This window comes from Microcebus murinus, chromosome 18 (assembly GCF_040939455.1).
Source record: "Microcebus murinus isolate Inina chromosome 18, M.murinus_Inina_mat1.0, whole genome shotgun sequence".
Lineage (NCBI taxonomy): Eukaryota > Metazoa > Chordata > Mammalia > Primates > Cheirogaleidae > Microcebus > Microcebus murinus.
Window position 1 is genome coordinate 8,398,604 of NC_134121.1, and position 16,741 is coordinate 8,415,344.

The following is a 16,741-nucleotide window of genomic DNA, read 5'->3' on the forward strand; positions in this document are numbered from 1 at the left end:
TATGAGACAAGATGCAGAGCTAAACAGAGATTGCCTGTGTCTGCTATGAATAGATCAGTTATTTCTACCAGAAATGATTTCAAAATGAGGTGGTTTTAAGGCCGAACTATGAGAAGGAGGGACTTCTCCTTCATTCCTTGTCCCCTTATCTCATGGGCTCATCTGTTCCCTCCAGTGCCCAGGTAGGTGGGTATAGCATCTCGTCTCTGCTTTAACCCTGTATGGCCTATTGGGACCTGGAGCTTTGGTCACAGGCAGTTCCTGTGGTCACGGATGCTGAGGGGCCAGCCTGGCAGGGTTGCCAGCTCCCTCTTCTGTAGTGTCCTCAGTCTGGCATACAAGATGGCATGGAGCCTGGCAGGTATTTGAGGGAGTTTCACAGGCAAGTTTAAACAAGAGCACTGGTGAGACTGTTGTTCTGGGGCAGGAAAGGCTCGTGGAAGCCAGGCCATAGTGTGCTAAAGCTCTGTCTTCAGGGGGGCGCTGCTTGCTTCCCAGGGTAGAGAGGGCTCCAGTGGTGACTGGGAGTGTGTGAGTGTCATCTTTGGCCTGCCAGGTGGCTGTGTGGGAGCATGCTGAGCTTCTGAGACCTCAGCAGGGTGGCAGACAAGCCATCAAAATGTACCTTATGCAGTCATAAAATATACTCATGCTGTTGCTAGAAATAAACTGATGTTATCTTTTTGGAGGCCTTTTCCTATTACCAATCAATATTCTAAGTGACCATACCTTTTCATCCAGAAATTGTACTTCTAAGGAACCTGTGCTATGGAAGTGCTGACTCACGTGTGTAAGCATGTATGTGTGCAAATGTTCACGCCCCATTATTTGGGTTGGCCAAAAAAAGAGAGACCACACGTAAATGCCCAGCAACAGAAGAATGGTGAGACACATTATGATACACACGCAAAAGAATGGGGCAATCTGTACAAAGTGATGGGAAGAGGTATCTGGAATATTTTATTGAAGAGAAAAAGCAAACTACAAATAATCACATTTTAATATTTTTAAATGATTTATGCAAACATGTGCTTATATATATACAACGGTGTGGCTCTGTGGACGTTTCTCTGTCTACCGTTAGAGTGAGTACTCATTTCCTCTGGGGCAGGAGGGGCAGACAGTGCGGCAGGACCTTCTATTTGTATTCTACACACGTCTGGTATTATGAAGACGCATGTACTCCTTTTGTGACTTTTAAGAATCAGTACAAATTTTTTTCAAAGGCAATAGAATGTGACAAAAAGCATACCCAGCAGGCTATCCAGAGGTATGTGTGTTTCCTAGGAGCTGAACAGGACCTGCCGGGCCATGCAGCAGCGCATCGTGGAGCTCATCTCCCGCGTGTCCAACGAGGAGGTCACAGAGGAGTTGCTGCACGTCAACGATGACCTCAACAACGTCTTCCTCCGATATGAGAGGTAGGAGCCAGATTCCTTTTTTTTCCCCTTGAAAAGATTGTTGCCATAACAGGGGGATTTCTTTCATAAACAAAGGCGACAGAGAGAGAGAGAAAGAGAGAGAGAGATTAGAGTTGGAAAATACTCATCAGAGATGCTAATTTGTTCCCGGCTGACAGGGAAAATGCTTCTCGTTCTCCTGGGAGCCAAGCAGCAGAAGCAGCAGGAAGTTGACGTGCAGAATCAGGCTCTGCCCTCTGTGAGCCTCAGGCTGCTCCTCTCCCCACCACCCTGGCCCAGGGAGGAGGAGGACTTGGGGGGTCTGGGCCCCAGAGCTTCTGCACCTGCTCCTTTGATGATCCTTTGAATTTGAAAAAGATTAAAGGGAAAAAAATCTCTACTAAGAAAAAGGATCTCCTCTTTCCCATCTTTAAAAAAAGAAAAAAGCCTTTTCTTTTGCAAATGTCAGTGTCATCTAGAGTGTTCAGGGGAAGCAGGCAGGGTGTAAGTGCCAGAATGCTGCTGCTTAGGGCAGCACGCACACATTCATTTCAGTTCTTTCTGCAGCCAAATCATTTTGGGGTTTGAGGTAAAAAACTTGCAATTTTTTTTTTCCATTTCCAAGGCCAAAGTCCAAAGTGTCTTGTTTAGACCTAGTTTTAAATAGGAAGTATAATGGCAAACACAGTTCCCATCACCCTGATGGGTACACCTTGGGCTTTCCTGAATCACCCAGTGTCAGGACCAGAAAGGACCTTGACCAGCCGAACTTCTCCCCTTAAAGCTGAGGGCTGAGAGGGTGGGACAGTGGCCGGAGTCTCCTGCAGACTTGAGGTCCTGGCCCCCTCAGCCACACCCACTGACTCAAGCTTGCAGTATGGATTAATCAGGAGGACAAGGATCCAGTATCACTTAGGGTCATTGGAATGGATATTTGCATTTGCACTGCCCTTTGGAGTCTTAAAGGGTGAATGTTGTGGTTTCATAACCCAGGCTTTGTCTCAGCTTTTGACCATGGAAGGAGAGCTGGGTCAGATGGGAACTGCTTGTGCCCATCTGACAGGTGAGGAGACCTCTGCAGTGAGAGTGTGGGGCCCCAGGAGCCCCCAATGTGTCAGTTGGAGAACAGGAGCCATCTGAGGGGCCTCTACTCCTACCCCGAAGCCCCTTTGTCTTGCCATGTGGTTCCAATTTTTCCATGTTAAGTAGCTTGGGTTTTAACCTGTTAAACCCATTTAAGCCCCTGCTAGAGGATAACAGGAGCTAGCTAACATGGGCATTTTCACTCACGAGTCTGCCAGTCCTAGTATTACAAAGAATGCAGAGGCCAATCCTGGGGCCCGTGTCCCATAGGGGCATAACTATCCTGGTTAGAGTGCCTTTGATAAGACTAATTCTTCCTCTGAGAGAGTATGGGGAAGGTGCCAGAGGATTAAATTTTTTCAGGTATATTAATATTCCCATTATCCTTATAGACCACTGTTGCAAAAAACCACATAAGTCTTTCTTTCTTTTTTTTTTTTTTTTTTTTGTTGAGACAATCTTGCTCTGTTGGTGGAGCTAGAGTGCTGTAGCGTCAGCTTAGCTCACAGCAACCTCAAACTCCTGGGCTCAAGAGATCCTCCTGCCTCAGCCTCCCAAGTAGCTGGGACTACAGGGTTACACTACCACGCCCAGATAATTTTTTCTATTTTTGGTTGCCCGGCCAATTTCTTTCTATTTTTATAGAGATAGGGTCTCACTCTTGCTCAGACTGGTCTCAAATTCCTGGCCTGAAGCAATCCTTCCACCTCAGCCTCCCAGAGTGCTAGGATTAGAGGTGTGAGCCACCTTGCCCAGCAAAGATAAGTCTTTCTTAAAGCCACAGTGGACACTCCCTGCCTAACCAAATTGTTCCTCCTGGGAATCCCTTGTCACCAGATGTTGGCCCCAGCAAGTTGGGAGACAAATGTGGAGCAGTGTACCTCACTAAAGCCCAGTTTCTCGGGCTCCACCTGGAAAAAGTCTCTTGGCTACCTCTTTGCCCATGGCATTGTGGAGCTTTGAAATACTATGCAGAACATGATGTTTTCTCTCCTAGCCCTACATACACTTCACAACTGCTCTTCCGTTTCCCACCAGGTATGAGGATGACTTGGGTATGGGAGAGGAGAGGCCTTCCACAGCTGTTCAAACCCAAGTCCTGTCTACACAATGACTGGGTGCAGAGGAGACCCGCTCTGCCCTGCCAGCAGCCCCTCCGTGGCTGGCCCAGACCTCCCCACAGCTACTGGCCATTTTACCAGGCCGTCTTCCTCCTCTTGGTGCCTGCCCCATGCACACCCTACTCCCTTTCCTCCAGAGGTTGAATTGGGGACATTTTAGCAACACTAGCAAGTTGCTCCCCAGCACAGCTCTGGAATAGGGAGGGGTCTGCAGTTATTGCCTGGACATTTGAGACCCCCCCCCAAGGTAAAGTGGCTGACCCACACTCCCTCCAGAGGCGAGAGGAGCACCCTGGATCTGGGTGTGTGAGGCGACCCTACGGTGCTCATAGGCACCTCCTCGATGGGCCAGCCACCACCCTTCCCTCATGCTGACTCAGGTTGCCGTGTAACAGGCTGATCCTCTCTGGGGGAGCCCTGTGCAGAGGAGAGTGGCAAAGTTGTGTGTGTCTGAGTCTGCGCCCCCAGCCCACAAATGGGATTGGCTGGCCTTGGGCCCAGGGACTCTGCACAGGACCAGTGAGCACCCACTGGCATGTCCCGACATCCTCTCTCCTCACTTCTGCTTTCTCTCTCTGGCAGGTTTGAACGGTACAGGTCGGGCCGGTCAGTTCAAAATGCCAGTAATGGGGTAAGTATTCCTTTAGAATTGTCTCATCTCCTGAGGCTGGGCCCCTCCATGTTGTAGAGGCTAGGGAGACCAGCTTTGGGTTGGCCTCACCTCTGGTTTTTCTCACTGGGGTTAAAATATTTGGGTAACTGAAGAGTAAGCTCTGGTGGATGGGGTGATGGGGAAGAGCTAGCAGGCACCCCTGATGGGAAGGTAACAAGGAAGCTCCCAGGACAGTCACTGTCCTGGTGCCTCAGTGCTGCCTCCTTCAAATGGGGACAGGGAGGAGGCTCACTGACAGCAGGGGCACCATGGACCCTGAAGGCAGGTGAGAGAAAGGCATTGCTTCCGGCCTGGTGCAGCTGATGCTTTTCCTCTGGGAAAAGTTCCTGCACAGTTGCCTGCTGGCCTTCAGCGTGGAGCCCGACTCGAGGGCTCTGGGGCTCACTTCCAGTCTCATGTTCTGACAGGTACTGAATGAAGTGACTGAAGACAACTTAATAGACCTAGGGCCAGGGTCTCCAGCTGTGGTGAGCCCGATGGTGGGGAACACAGCACCCCCATCTTCCCTCTCCTCCCAGCTTGCAGGCTTGGGTGAGTATCTTGTAGCGGCGTAAAGGGCCTCCACCACTGGCTTCCTTTCTAGGCCACTTCTCTCTCTTCCTGGAAGGCCCGAAGAGAGCCTTTTGGGGAATCCATGTGAAAGTGTATTCCTGAGTCGTGGCCAATTGTACCACCTTCAGTTCATAATTTCTTTCCCTAAATTTGATGTTTAAACCTGTGTTGAAAAGTAGGGATGGAGAAGGTTCCAAGGAATTGAAAGTAGTTTGCTTTTTAAAGAAAAGTAGTCTGTTGTGTTTTATCTGGAACATTCCCTGTGGTTGAAGTGATTTCCTTTTCAATATTAACTGGGTCAAGAATGGCAAATAGTTTTCAGCTCATTGGCTGTTTGGAACACAGGTTTGAGGAAGATGCCACAGCTACATCAGGGTTTAGAAGAGTCTGCAGTTGATTGGCAATGTCTGCAGTGGGCTTGGAAATAGGAAGTGGTGGCATTGGCACCTTTTTCTTCTTGAACTATACCATCAACCTAAAGTGTTCCATTGTCTGGAACTTAAAAGAAATTCACCACTTTTCTACAGTGCATTCAGTTTTAAAATGTATATATGACCCTAGATGCTTCAGTTATACTGGATGATACCAATTTATAATAAAATTATAGTAGTAAAATAATTAACAAGCATGGTTCTCAAAATTCTTTCCTCTGCCTTGGGTTTTTTTTTTTTTTTTTTTTTGAGACAGAGTCTCACTTTGTTGTCCAGGCTAGAGTGAGTGCCGTGGCGTCAGCCTAGCTCACAGCAACCTCAATCTCCTGGGCTTGAGTGACCCTTCTGCCTCAGCCTCCCGAGTAGCTGGGACTACAGGCATGCGCCACCATGCCCGGCTAATTTTTTTTATATATATATCAGTTGGCCAATTAATTTCTTTCTATTTATAGTAGAGACGGGGTTTCGCTCTTGCTCAGGCTGGTTTTGAACTCCTGACCTCGAGCAATCCGCCCGCCTCGGCCTCCCAAGAGCTAGGATTACAGGCGTGAGCCACAGCGCCCGGCCTGCCTTGGTTTTTTGTTTTCCCTTTTTCTAAATATTCCTCTGTCTACCTTCATTTCCTTTGAATTGAAGTTAGCTTTTATTTAATGGCCTATTTGTTGCCATAATTCTAGCTTCTCAATATCACATATATCTGTAGCCACTATTTCTCTGTTGGAACAGATTTCTCTGCCTTCAGTCTATCCAGCTTATATGCTCACCAGATTTAATACAAAAACTTCTAATTAGATCTGGCTACCTCTCTTCTTAAAAAATGTGCAGCATCTCACCATCCACTGCTTTACCTAGCCTTGGAGGCTTCATCTGCCACCTCCACCCGCCTTTCCAGCCACCTCCCCCTTGCCCTGTGAGCACTGTTCACACATCCTGACCTTCCAGATCCGTGTCTTTGTATCTGCCTTTTCCCCTTCTCCCCAGCATGCTCTCAGTCATCCTTAAAGACTCACTGTGTTGGTCTTGTGTCTTTCCCAGTGTCTCAAGCCCAGCCCTACAGTTGTCTGTCTGTCTCCTGCCTACTTAGGGAGATTCTTAAGGCCAAGGACCATGTCAGATTTAATTTTGTCCACTTGAATTGTAGCTCTGAGCGTGGTGAGTGTAAGAAATACATGCTATATGTATGAATAAATGACCCAGGTCCTTGGACATTGTGGTTGAGTTAATGAGGGGCCCACCTTAGAAGGGCATTGTGGGAAATATGCAGGTACACTGGCCCAGGTCCTAGCCTTCTCACTACCAGTAATCTCCTTTTCATTGTGATGACTCTTTCCTCTCCTTGACCAGCTTGGCAGGCAGTGGCTATTCTGTCCCCTATCTGGGCCCTGCCCTGGCTGTTTCTGCATGTGATGCATTGGGATTGCCTAGGAAAGTCCTGCCTCCACCCCATGGGACCTGAACCTGCCCAGCTGGTGTCCTAGCTTGGGGGCCCTCCATCAAATCCACAATCCATGTTTGGTTCTCATCTGTCCCCGTTTGCTTTGTTGCCACAGACTTGGGGACAGAGAGCGTCAGTGGCACCCTCAGTTCACTCCAGCAGTGTAATGCCCGTGATGGCTTTGACATGTTTGCCCAGACAAGAGGGAACTCTTTGGCTGAGCAGCGCAAGACGTAAGTGGGGCCCCTTCCAGTGGCTCTCTAAAGATATTGGGGAGATTGATCCGGGTTTGATCACAGGCCAGCACAAGAAGGCCTTTGATTTACCGGGTCCAGGACTGCCAGAAACTGTGAAGTACAGCTGTGAGGACTTGGCTTTAGGTGCAGGTGTTGAATGAATGCCAACCTCCCCACACACACACACTCTCCCCCCCCCCCTTGAGATTGACTTGAGTGCGATTTCTGTCAGTGTCACAGGAGGTGACTCTTCTCTTCCCTTTCCTCCCCATGTTGCTGCTGCAGACCCCACCTTGCCCAGCCCCTCATCCACAGGAGGAGCTCAGAAGGAGGAGGGTGCAGCAAGGCAGGGACTGAACCGGGTTCCTAGCAGCAAGATTTTTCTGCCTAAAAAAGTGGTCAGGGCAGAGGCTTCTCTCACAGCAGCTCTGGCAAGGATGAACCATATGGAACTGGGGGAGTTGATTCCAAAGTAGACATCCCCCTGCATCTCAGGGAGGCAAAGCGCTGTGCATGCGTTGCGCTTTCTGTTCAGCTTAGAGGTGGGTGAGCAACAGTTTTCCCCACCTTTCCCACGGACCCAGCATCTTGGTGCATACTACCTTCCTTGTCAAATGCTGCTGAGGCTGCTGCTTATAAAATAAGAATTAGTTAACTTTGCTTTTGTCTGGCCGTCCTTCTGAGGCACTTTCAGGGCACTTCTGACATCCTGTCATTGAGCTTCAGAGATACCCTTATCAAGAGAGGGACATTGAGGTGCACAGTATCCCATATCCCAGAGGAGATTAGTGGCTGAACCCGAGCTGGGACATAGGTCTCCTAGCTTCAGCTGCAGGGAGACAGGCAGCATGAGCCCTTAGCCTCTGCCCAATGCCAAGGTCACAGGAAACAGTTTTCCAGGGACATCTGAGGAAGGTGCCATGGGATAGAAAGTGATTACAGGCCACTGTCCCGGCCCCCCATGAGCGCTGGGGGAGAACTCACTCTGCTTGTGCTGCTTTGTCCCCAGGGTGACCTATGAGGATCCCCAGGCTACTGGAGGACTCGCGTCTGCACTAGACAGTCGAAAACAGAGCTCAGAAGGGGTAGGTCTTTAACCTTATTTTTCTGCCTGGATGCTTCTGGAGGGAAAGTCGGGCAGTTTGGCAAAGCTAGCTGGACAATTTGGCAGCAGCTGGCTTGCACAGAGGCCAGAGACACACTGAGGAGAGACCCGTGGAGCCCCTGTGTGCTACCACGCAGTGCCTTATTGAGTCTTCACCCCACCCCATGCAAGCTTTCTTATGATACACAGGAGGAAACAGGCTCTGGGAGGTGGGAGATGGGGTGAGGGGCACTCAGAGAGTAGACGGCAAGGGGGGATCCCATCCTAGGAGTGTCCCACTCTGGAACCCCTTCTCTTCCTACCATAGGGCCCCGAGTTCTCAGGACACGGGTCTCCGTGGTCACCTGTTACCATGCCCTGGGGGTGGACAGTGCTCTGACAAAACCATGACCTGCACAAGAAGGACAGTGTTGACCTGAGCCACATCTCTGGTGGTCATTTGTCACTGGCCCAGCAGAGCAGTACCAACCCCATTAGAAGGCACTTGAGGGTCAGGATTTGTTTGGGGAGCTGGAGCAGCTGGGGTGGTATCTGGGCGGTGTTCTGGGAAGCTCCACGTCTAGATATGGAGCAAAGCCAAGGGGGAGGCACTTTGAAGTGGAGGATGGTACCTGCTTGAGCCCCTAAGCACAGCCATGGTTTCTACACGATTTCAGATTACTGAAGGGGAAAGGAGTTATATCTTTAATGCTTTTCATGAGATTTTCCTCTTCTTTGTCTAACTAAGAAATGTGTGTGGAAGTAGGTCTGTTTGCAGGGCAGAGAGGAAAGGGGCCCTTGGAACAGCTGCCCACAACAAATGGAACTCCAGTTAGGTCCCCGGCTGTGCTAGAGGCTCATCTATGCCCTGGACAGGAAGGTTTGCAAAGAGCGGTTTGCTTCTCGAATGCCAGTTTTTAGCTTCCTGCAGCCCCTTTCCAAGTGGGCCCAGGCAGGCAGCAGTTCTTCTCTGGCTCCCTGGCAGTTGCCGAGCCCCTCCTGCAGATGAGGAGCTGGGGTGGGGTGGGGCGGAGCTTGCCTTTGCGTTGGCCCAGCCAACTTGATCTGAGGGCATGTGTCCCAATGCACTGGCCACCAGAGGGCACAGAAGAGCCATCCAGCTGCCTTGGGTTCTCAGCACCCTACTTTTCCAAAGAAAGGGTGGGCAGTGCCACTGGGATGCCCCAAATCTATGCAGTGGTCAAGGTTCTGTTTCTCCCATTCTGAGAATGTCCTCCCACCTCCTCCTAGGGGAGCATCAGAGAGCTGTGCTCCCAGGCCCCCAGCACACAGCCTGGTGTGGCCATCGGCTTCTCCTGGCTAACCCTGGCCAGGTCTGGAAACAGCCCTGTGCCCCAGCCAGGCTGACCTTGTTTGCTCCCCACTCTGGCTTCAGGGCCTGCCTTGCGCATGCCAGGGTGTGTCCTGCTGTACCTCTGTCCTTATCAGTGTCCAGGCCTGGGTCTAAGCCCAGGAGATGTGGGTGACTTTCCGCCCTTTACCCTTTGGATGCGTGGCATGGACTGGCTCCCTATTTTCAAAGGTCTTGATGACTCCACCAAGTTTTCCACACAGTGGTAGGCAGATTGCTTTTCATGTTTGCTGCTCAATGGGGCGATGCCATGGCTACAGCCTCAGTGCTGCTGGGCAGCAGGGCACTCACTGGCTGTATGTGGCCGTGTGTGGCCATGTGTGTACACACATATCCCATGTGTAGCACTTCAGTTACCTTGTCCCATCCCAAGCCATGCTGACCTGGAAATGAAAATGGGGCCAAGGGAGAAATTAAGAACACAATAAGGAAGGGGAGAAAATTGTGTAGCCACACCTCTACAAACCGAGTCCAGCCAAGTCAGTCATCTTTACTTATCATTTAAAAAAAAACAATAAAGAATATACCTAAATTCAGCGTTCAAGTTAAGAGTTTAGAAAAAGAATACACAGCCCACTAGAAAGGAGAAAAAGAAAAAATGCAGGAATAAGTTAGAAAAAAGTAGAAATTATTTTGCAAAAGCTGGTGCTTTGGAAAGTTGGCTTCTGCCAACCCTGGTAGCCCCCATGGGGGAAGCAGCGCCGGTTGGCAGTCCATGGCCTCATGGAGACTTGCCAAGGGCATGAGTATGTATTGTCTTGCTGGGATTCTTGGTCACTAAACTTTCTTCTTTTTTCCAGGCAGGTAAGGGGGAGGTGCCAGGGGTGGAGGTTGGGGGCAGGGCATGAAGTTACATTTCCTTACATGACAAAGGATGAAGTCTGAACAGTGACTTTTCTGTTTCCACAATATGTGCTATTGACTTCTTTCTCACGGGTCTTGCTGTGACTTTTCTTTCTGGGACTTTTCTGTTCTCGGCCCAGAAGAGAGGTCGAGGTGGGGACTCTGACCTGGAGCCTATAGACAGCTGGCTCATAACCCAAGGAATGGTGAGGAGTCACCAGCCCAGCCGAGCCTGCCGTCTACCCAGCCCCTGTCCTGTGTTACAGCCTATGCCTTCCTCTTGCCACCTGCTGAGCCCTCGTGAATCAGACAGTACAAGGCCATGCTCTCTCTCTCTGACTGACAGGGGTGCCAAATTTCCCCTCCTATTTTTGTATAACAATCTCCTTAAGCCACAGACTTCCGGCCCCAGAAACACCTTCTCTGGTTTTCTGCTGAGGTTCATGCCCCTGGGCCGTAAGGGTCTGGGACATTAGCAGGGATGAGGGGGAGGGTCTTTTCCTTCCTTTTACTGTCTCTGGGGCTCTTGGCAGTATTCACTTTTCCAGGATGAGCACAAATTACTGTGGCTTTTGCTTGGGAGGGGATAGTTTTAAGGGAGCAGATTCAAAGTATCTGACCAGTCAGAAAAATCCCTCCAGCCCAGTGCCTGTGGATTTGGCAGTCCTAGGCTTGATGGGTTTTTATGGTATGGTTACTTGTGTCCACTAAGTCCCCCCAAAGGATTTGAGGCTTCTTAAAGAAATACACAAACATCGGGGGGGAAATGGGCATTTATTGAAACCTTAAAATCTGTACCCCCATAATATGCCGAAATAAAAAAAAATAAAGAAAAAAAAAAAGAAATACACAAACATGGTAGGTACAGAATATAAAGATGACAAAGCTGGGGAGTTCAATGTCATATATGCAGTTAGTTCTCATGTAGCAGAGCTTTCCTGGCACAGAGACCTGGGAGGGTCTCTCCTGCCTTATCTGTTTAGGTGGCCCTGAGCGTGGTACATGGAGAGGGGGTGACCTCATCCCAGGCCACATGCTTGGGGTGACCATTTCACCTACAACAGAGCCCAAAGCTCTGTGTGGTGGCCCGAGCTGGAGAGAACGCAGGGCAGGAAAGATGATGAAAGCAGTGGAAATGCAGACCTCTCCCTCCAGGTGGGGTGGGGTGGGGGGGTGCATAACTGCCCCCTCTGTGCTGTGCCAGGCTGTGGCCAGGGATGGGGCCAGCAGATCCCAGACTGCCAGCAGCACAGGCGCCACCTGCTTGAGCAAGGTGTGACCAGCGAGCAAGGACTTGGGCCAGGCAGGACTGTCCAGATCCATGGGAGTGAGGGGTGTCTGCTCGCCTCACAGTCTGGGCTGGTGCCCTCTGCACAGCCACGCTCGCGGGCGGGGCAGGTCTCCCTCCACCTGTCACTGCAGCAGCATACTCCTGATCTGGGTGAAAAGGTAGTCATTCCTGGCCCAGGCGCTCATTTGCTTCTTTAGGGAGAGGCTGGCTCCTGGAGACCACGTCCACTCCATTGTCCACATGGGAAGATGTGGACAGTCTGTGTGCCCTTGTGCCTATTCATCCTGCAAAAAAGGATACTGCCCACACAACTACCCTGAGTGTGGCCTTGGCAGCTGGTGGTGGCGCCTGCCTCTGCCCACACAGGCTGCCTCTTTACTGCCCTGGCCCCACATAGAGCTCCCGTCTCTAATTCCCAGAAACAAACTCGACTAACAGCTAACCTGGTGTCTCGCCCGCCTGACTGCAGTTTTTTTCTTTACAACAACGGACATTAATTGCTTTGCCTTACTTCCCATAGCGTAGAAACTGTGAGTCTGTCCAAACCTCCCAAGTACAAATTCTTTACTTGGAAACTTTTTGTACTATGAGTGAGACCAAAGGTGTTCCAGGGGTGGGGAACCTCCAGCCCCAAGGCCACATGTGGCCATGTAGATCCCCAAGTGTGGCCCCTCAACTGAACCCAAACTTCACAGAACAAATCCTGTAAAATTTGAGTTCAATCAAAAGGCCACACTCAAGGATCCAGAAGGCCACGAGGGGCCCTAAGGCTGTAGGTTCCCCAGCGGAAGGGGTGCTGGTTGAAGTGTCATGGGGGCGTTTCACAGCTTCTCTGGAAATAGCAAACCTGAGATGCAGAAATTGCACGTGGTGCATTGAAAACTGGATGGCTCGGTTTCCTTGAGGACGTGGGGAGCGTCCCGTGGGGCCTTACTCTCCTGGGCCTTCAGGTGTATGAATGTCCAACACAGAAGTTAACTAACAACACCAGGGTCAGTACTAGCTGAAGAGAAATGAGATCTGTCATGAGCCAGTGCCCAATGCTCCTGTGCTCTCCCGCCCCAGCCTCTCCAGCTCAAGGTCCTTTCGCCTCTCCTGGCTGATGACCAGCTAGGGGTGTCTCCCTCACGCAGGGGACAGCCAGGAAGATATCCTGTTGTCAAAACAAGAACAAAAGTAGGTTAGTAAAAAGAGTTTGCTGCTGTCAAAACCCAGGCTTGGGCTTGGAGGGAGGGACCCCTACTCAGCCCTGGAGGCTCTTAAGCCCCTCGCACTCAGGACAGACATCAGTGTCCCTGGGGGGACCAGACACACCTCTCCCCCTGGGCAGGCGACCCTCCTGATCCCTGAGGCAGAGCTGCCGTGCCTGCAGTCCAAGTGAGAGTCAGCTGACAGCAGGACAGCTCGTCCACCACTCAGATCAAAACCTGCCAATTCTGACATCCAAGATGCCTACTTCTCTCTGGACGCTGGGGATGGGCAGGGCTGGTCTAACCATTGCCACAGCCAAGCCAGCAGGCCTGCCCATCTTCAGAGGGGCCGAGCTTAGGCGTCGGTCTCTGTTGGGGGGTGTTTCATGCGAGCTTCCTTTCTTTTTCTCTCTTTATATCTCTCCTTCCTGTCTGTCTCCCTCCTCCAACTTACACTCTTCTGCAGACCCCTTGGACCAGCCATCAGCTGGGATCATTGCCCAAGATGCTATAACCATGGCATGTCAGAGCCGACAGTCTTCTTAGGGATTTGCTGGGACAGCCCTTCATTTGAGATGGGTGTGCTGAGTCCTCCTGGGGGCCTGGTGACTCACCCAAAGCCACAGGACAGAGATGGAGTCCCCTGAGACTCAGTGCAGTGCCCCTTCTCCAGCGAGGGCCCCTCCCCCATCAGCCTGGAGAAGGAGTCTCTTCTGCCCCTCAGCACTTCTCCGGTTCATGTCGTCATAGCAGTGCACATGTGTAGTCTGTGTCAGATGGCACCTACATTATTAGAATGAACTTTGCCCTGTTATAATACTCACAGGGCATTTATCTGCCAGGGCAGGAGGTCTGAATAGCTAAGGTTTTATGTCTGGCCACAAGACCGTGAACCCCTGCCTTACATTATGTAAGCTTCGCTGTTAACCAACACCCTGCTCCACAGCGGTTCCCGCCCTGAGGCCAAGTGCCTTTCATGCTGAAACGAGTCAGTTCCAATAATTTCTGACATCCCTGGGTTTGAGAATTAGAAAACAGAAGCCCAATCTGGAAGTGAAGGGATTCTGAGTCATGATCGTTAGGAGCTAAATACAACCTGGCAGTCACCTTGTTTCACAGAGGAGGAGACTAAGGCCAAGTGCTGCCCCTGCTCCTGCTTCTTCACCCAGATCTCTGAGGCTTCTTAGGACAGAGGAAGCTGGGAACACTGCAGTGAAGAAACTGGGCTGAGAGAAGCACCTCACCCCAGCTCTGGCTGCCAGTGAGCGCGGGGCCTAGGGGAGCCGCCCCCAACCCTCAGCTGCTCTCCTCAGCCTGGCCCCAGGCTTGGGCTAGAGGACGCCTTTCCATAAACATGCTACTTATTTGGAAAAACCTAGAAGAGAGAAGAAAAGGGTTCCCATGATCCAGCTTTTGGGGAATTTTTTTGAGGGGTTGAGTTTCGCAAATATCACTGTTTATTTTCTGAGCACGCTAGCTCTCAAGATTAATCTTCAAAGAAGAAAACTGGAACATGATCCCAGGCCTCAAAGGATTTATTTTTGAACAGTAACAAAACAATTACAATAGAAATCTGAAGTTTAAGGCCCACGACCCCTTAATCGTTTTTTTTTTTTTTTCAAGCTTTTGCAACACATTGAAAAGCTTAGGCTATCTAATCGCAATTTCTCCTGAGTGGATGAAAGCTGGACAGGTGTAGAGAAAGGGCCAGTGTGCACTCCAACAGCTGTTGTGGGGTTTATCTGCTCTTTGGAGATGCAGCTGACTGTCTGAGCTTCAGTTCTGGGGACTCAGCGTGACACACTTCCTCCCAGAGGCCAAGCATTCTGACTCACAGGCACCACAGTCATGAAAATTGGCATCCCCTGTTCCAGGAACGTGTCAAGGCAAAGGCCTGCCAGCAAGTGCGAAATCGCAGATCGCACCCTGCTTGTGTCTAGCCAGAAGAAAGTCAGCACCTGCTTTTGTTGACTAGTGATGGGCAAGGTGGTGCCCACTTTAGGCACTGTTAGCACATCCACTGGACACTTGAACCCCTCCCCGCGTGAGTGATCACATGCTCTTTGTCCCTAGGATTCACGTCAGGGTGATAAGGACTCTGATATTTTTTTAATTCAACCTTCTTAAGTCCCCAGTAAGTCAAAGAGATAAAACGGCAACGTAGACAGGCTCTTCCTAATCTGATCAGTGGCAGGCTTGAGCCTTTCTGAAAAACGTGGGCCGCCCACGTTGGGTCTGAAGTTGGTGCACAGAGCACATTCCTCAGAGTGAGGGAGGGAAGCGCTCTGGTGGCAGGGAGACACCTGCTCAGCCTGCTCCGACTCCAGGGCAGCAGGTGTCAACCCCCAGGACTGGAGTTGTCACATCAGGGCTGGTGATATGTATTCTTTGTTCTTTTCCTTTGTGAAGGTCATGCTGTTTTTTACATTTGGTTAATGCTGGCCTTCTGGCTGGTGTGGTGGCTCACGCCTGTCATCCTAGCTCTCTGGGAGGCCGAATTGTTCAAGGTCAGGAGTTCAAAACCAGCCTGAGCAAGAGCAAGGCCCCATCTCTACTATAAATAGAAAGAAATTAATTGGCCAACTAATATATATAGAAAAAATTAGCTGGGCATGGTGGCGCATGCCTGTAATTCCAGCTACACGGGAGGCTGAGGCAGGAGGATTGCTTGAGCCCAGGAGTTTGAGGCTGCTGTGAGCTAGGCTGACGCCACAGCACTCACTCTAGCCTGGGCAACAAAGTGAGACTGCCTCTCAAAAAAAAAAAAAAAAAATACCGAGGCAGTCCTCTTACTGCTGCGTTTAACTTTATTTTTTTTACCTTAGATCATATTGGGGTAAAGCCAGCTATAGACACAGTGCTGGCATTTTTTTCTAGAAATAGTGGGCTTGCAAATGAGCCCCCAGAAGGTACCTCCCAGACCCAGATCGGGTGAGGGGGCAGGTCACCTGGATCAAGGGCCATCACCCCATTTCTCTAGGCTGGGAGCCAACATTGCATTAACATGGTTTCTAGGGGATTAAAGGTCACCTCTACTTACCATGTCATATCTGACAGCAACTTAAATATTATTCGGCACATGCACTTTTCAGAATCTCTGCCCACAGGGGCCCGGGTGTGGCAACTGCCCAGGCACCCATGAGGTGCATCTTCATTTGTGTGAGGCCCAAGCACCCCCCTGGCTCCCTGGCTGCTGCCCCCCCCCCCAGTTGAACGTCTTTTCTTTGACTGCTTAGTGCAGATGCCACGGAAAGCTGGGAAGAGAGGATGAGACTAAAGGAAGCTGTTGCATTCAGGGCTGCTTCATGATTCTTTTCCCCTGAAGAGACACAGAGACAACTAAAGCCTCACAGTCCCTTTTGTCATCAAAGCCCTCCTTTCTGCTGGTGATTAAATGCGCCTGCCTCTGTCCCCTGAGCCACACCCAGGCTGACGGGGCACGTGCCTCCGGGGTGCCCCTCAGAAACGCATCAGGACACACTTCAAAATATTGTCAGCCCAGCAAACAGAGCCCCCAATGTCTCATAGGGCTGGCGCAGCCCTGACCCCCTGAGCACCTGCACCTGCCCTGGGCAGGCTGCCACTCAGCCCCCCGCACGTCAGGGGCCCACGCTCGGCTCCTCCAGCCACCCCTTGGGCTGGGCCCAGCAGCCAGCACTCCTCGCACTGTCCCGGCTGATGCGTTCAGAGCAAGGCTGTAGGACAGGGCCTTCCTGAGGTGAGAAGGGGCCACGCAGCCGTGAGGGCCGACACACATAGTCAAAAAGTTCTCCATGTCAAGAGCTCGTACTGCTGCCTTCCTGCCGCTGCCCTACCGGGCGCCCGCTTCTTATAATTTGCACCCCATTGCTTTCCTCACCTGCCATTTCACATGTGGCTGCCCTGTGTTGCCTGTGTATGCCGTGCCAGTTGTGTTTTTTGCTCTGTGTACATTTTGGTTTCATTTGGGGTTGCTTTTGACGATTTCCTTTGTTCCGGTGTTCTGTCTCCCTCGCCTGGCTGTGTGGGGCTGCCTGGCCCACTGCTTGCC

The 16,741-nt window shown here is 50.9% G+C and overlaps 1 protein-coding gene across 5 annotated transcripts in view; it reads left to right on the plus strand.

The window, feature by feature from the left end:
- TOM1L2 (target of myb1 like 2 membrane trafficking protein) overlaps positions 1-16,741 on the plus strand; it is a 111,729-nt gene that overhangs the window by 90,737 nt on the left and 4,251 nt on the right. For 2 of the 5 annotated variants that reach the window (XM_075994068.1, XM_012747907.3), the window contains exons 8-12: positions 1,288-1,421; positions 4,187-4,235; positions 4,685-4,808; positions 6,811-6,928; positions 7,941-8,016. In XM_075994068.1, coding sequence (XP_075850183.1) covers positions 1,288-1,421; positions 4,187-4,235; positions 4,685-4,808; positions 6,811-6,928; positions 7,941-8,016 — 501 coding nt within the window. Of the gene's footprint in view, positions 1-1,287; positions 1,422-4,186; positions 4,236-4,684; positions 4,809-6,810; positions 6,929-7,940; positions 8,017-10,346 lie in introns of all 5 variants that reach the window. The other 3 variants (XM_012747904.3, XM_075994067.1, XM_075994070.1) reach the window with 3 other exon arrangements.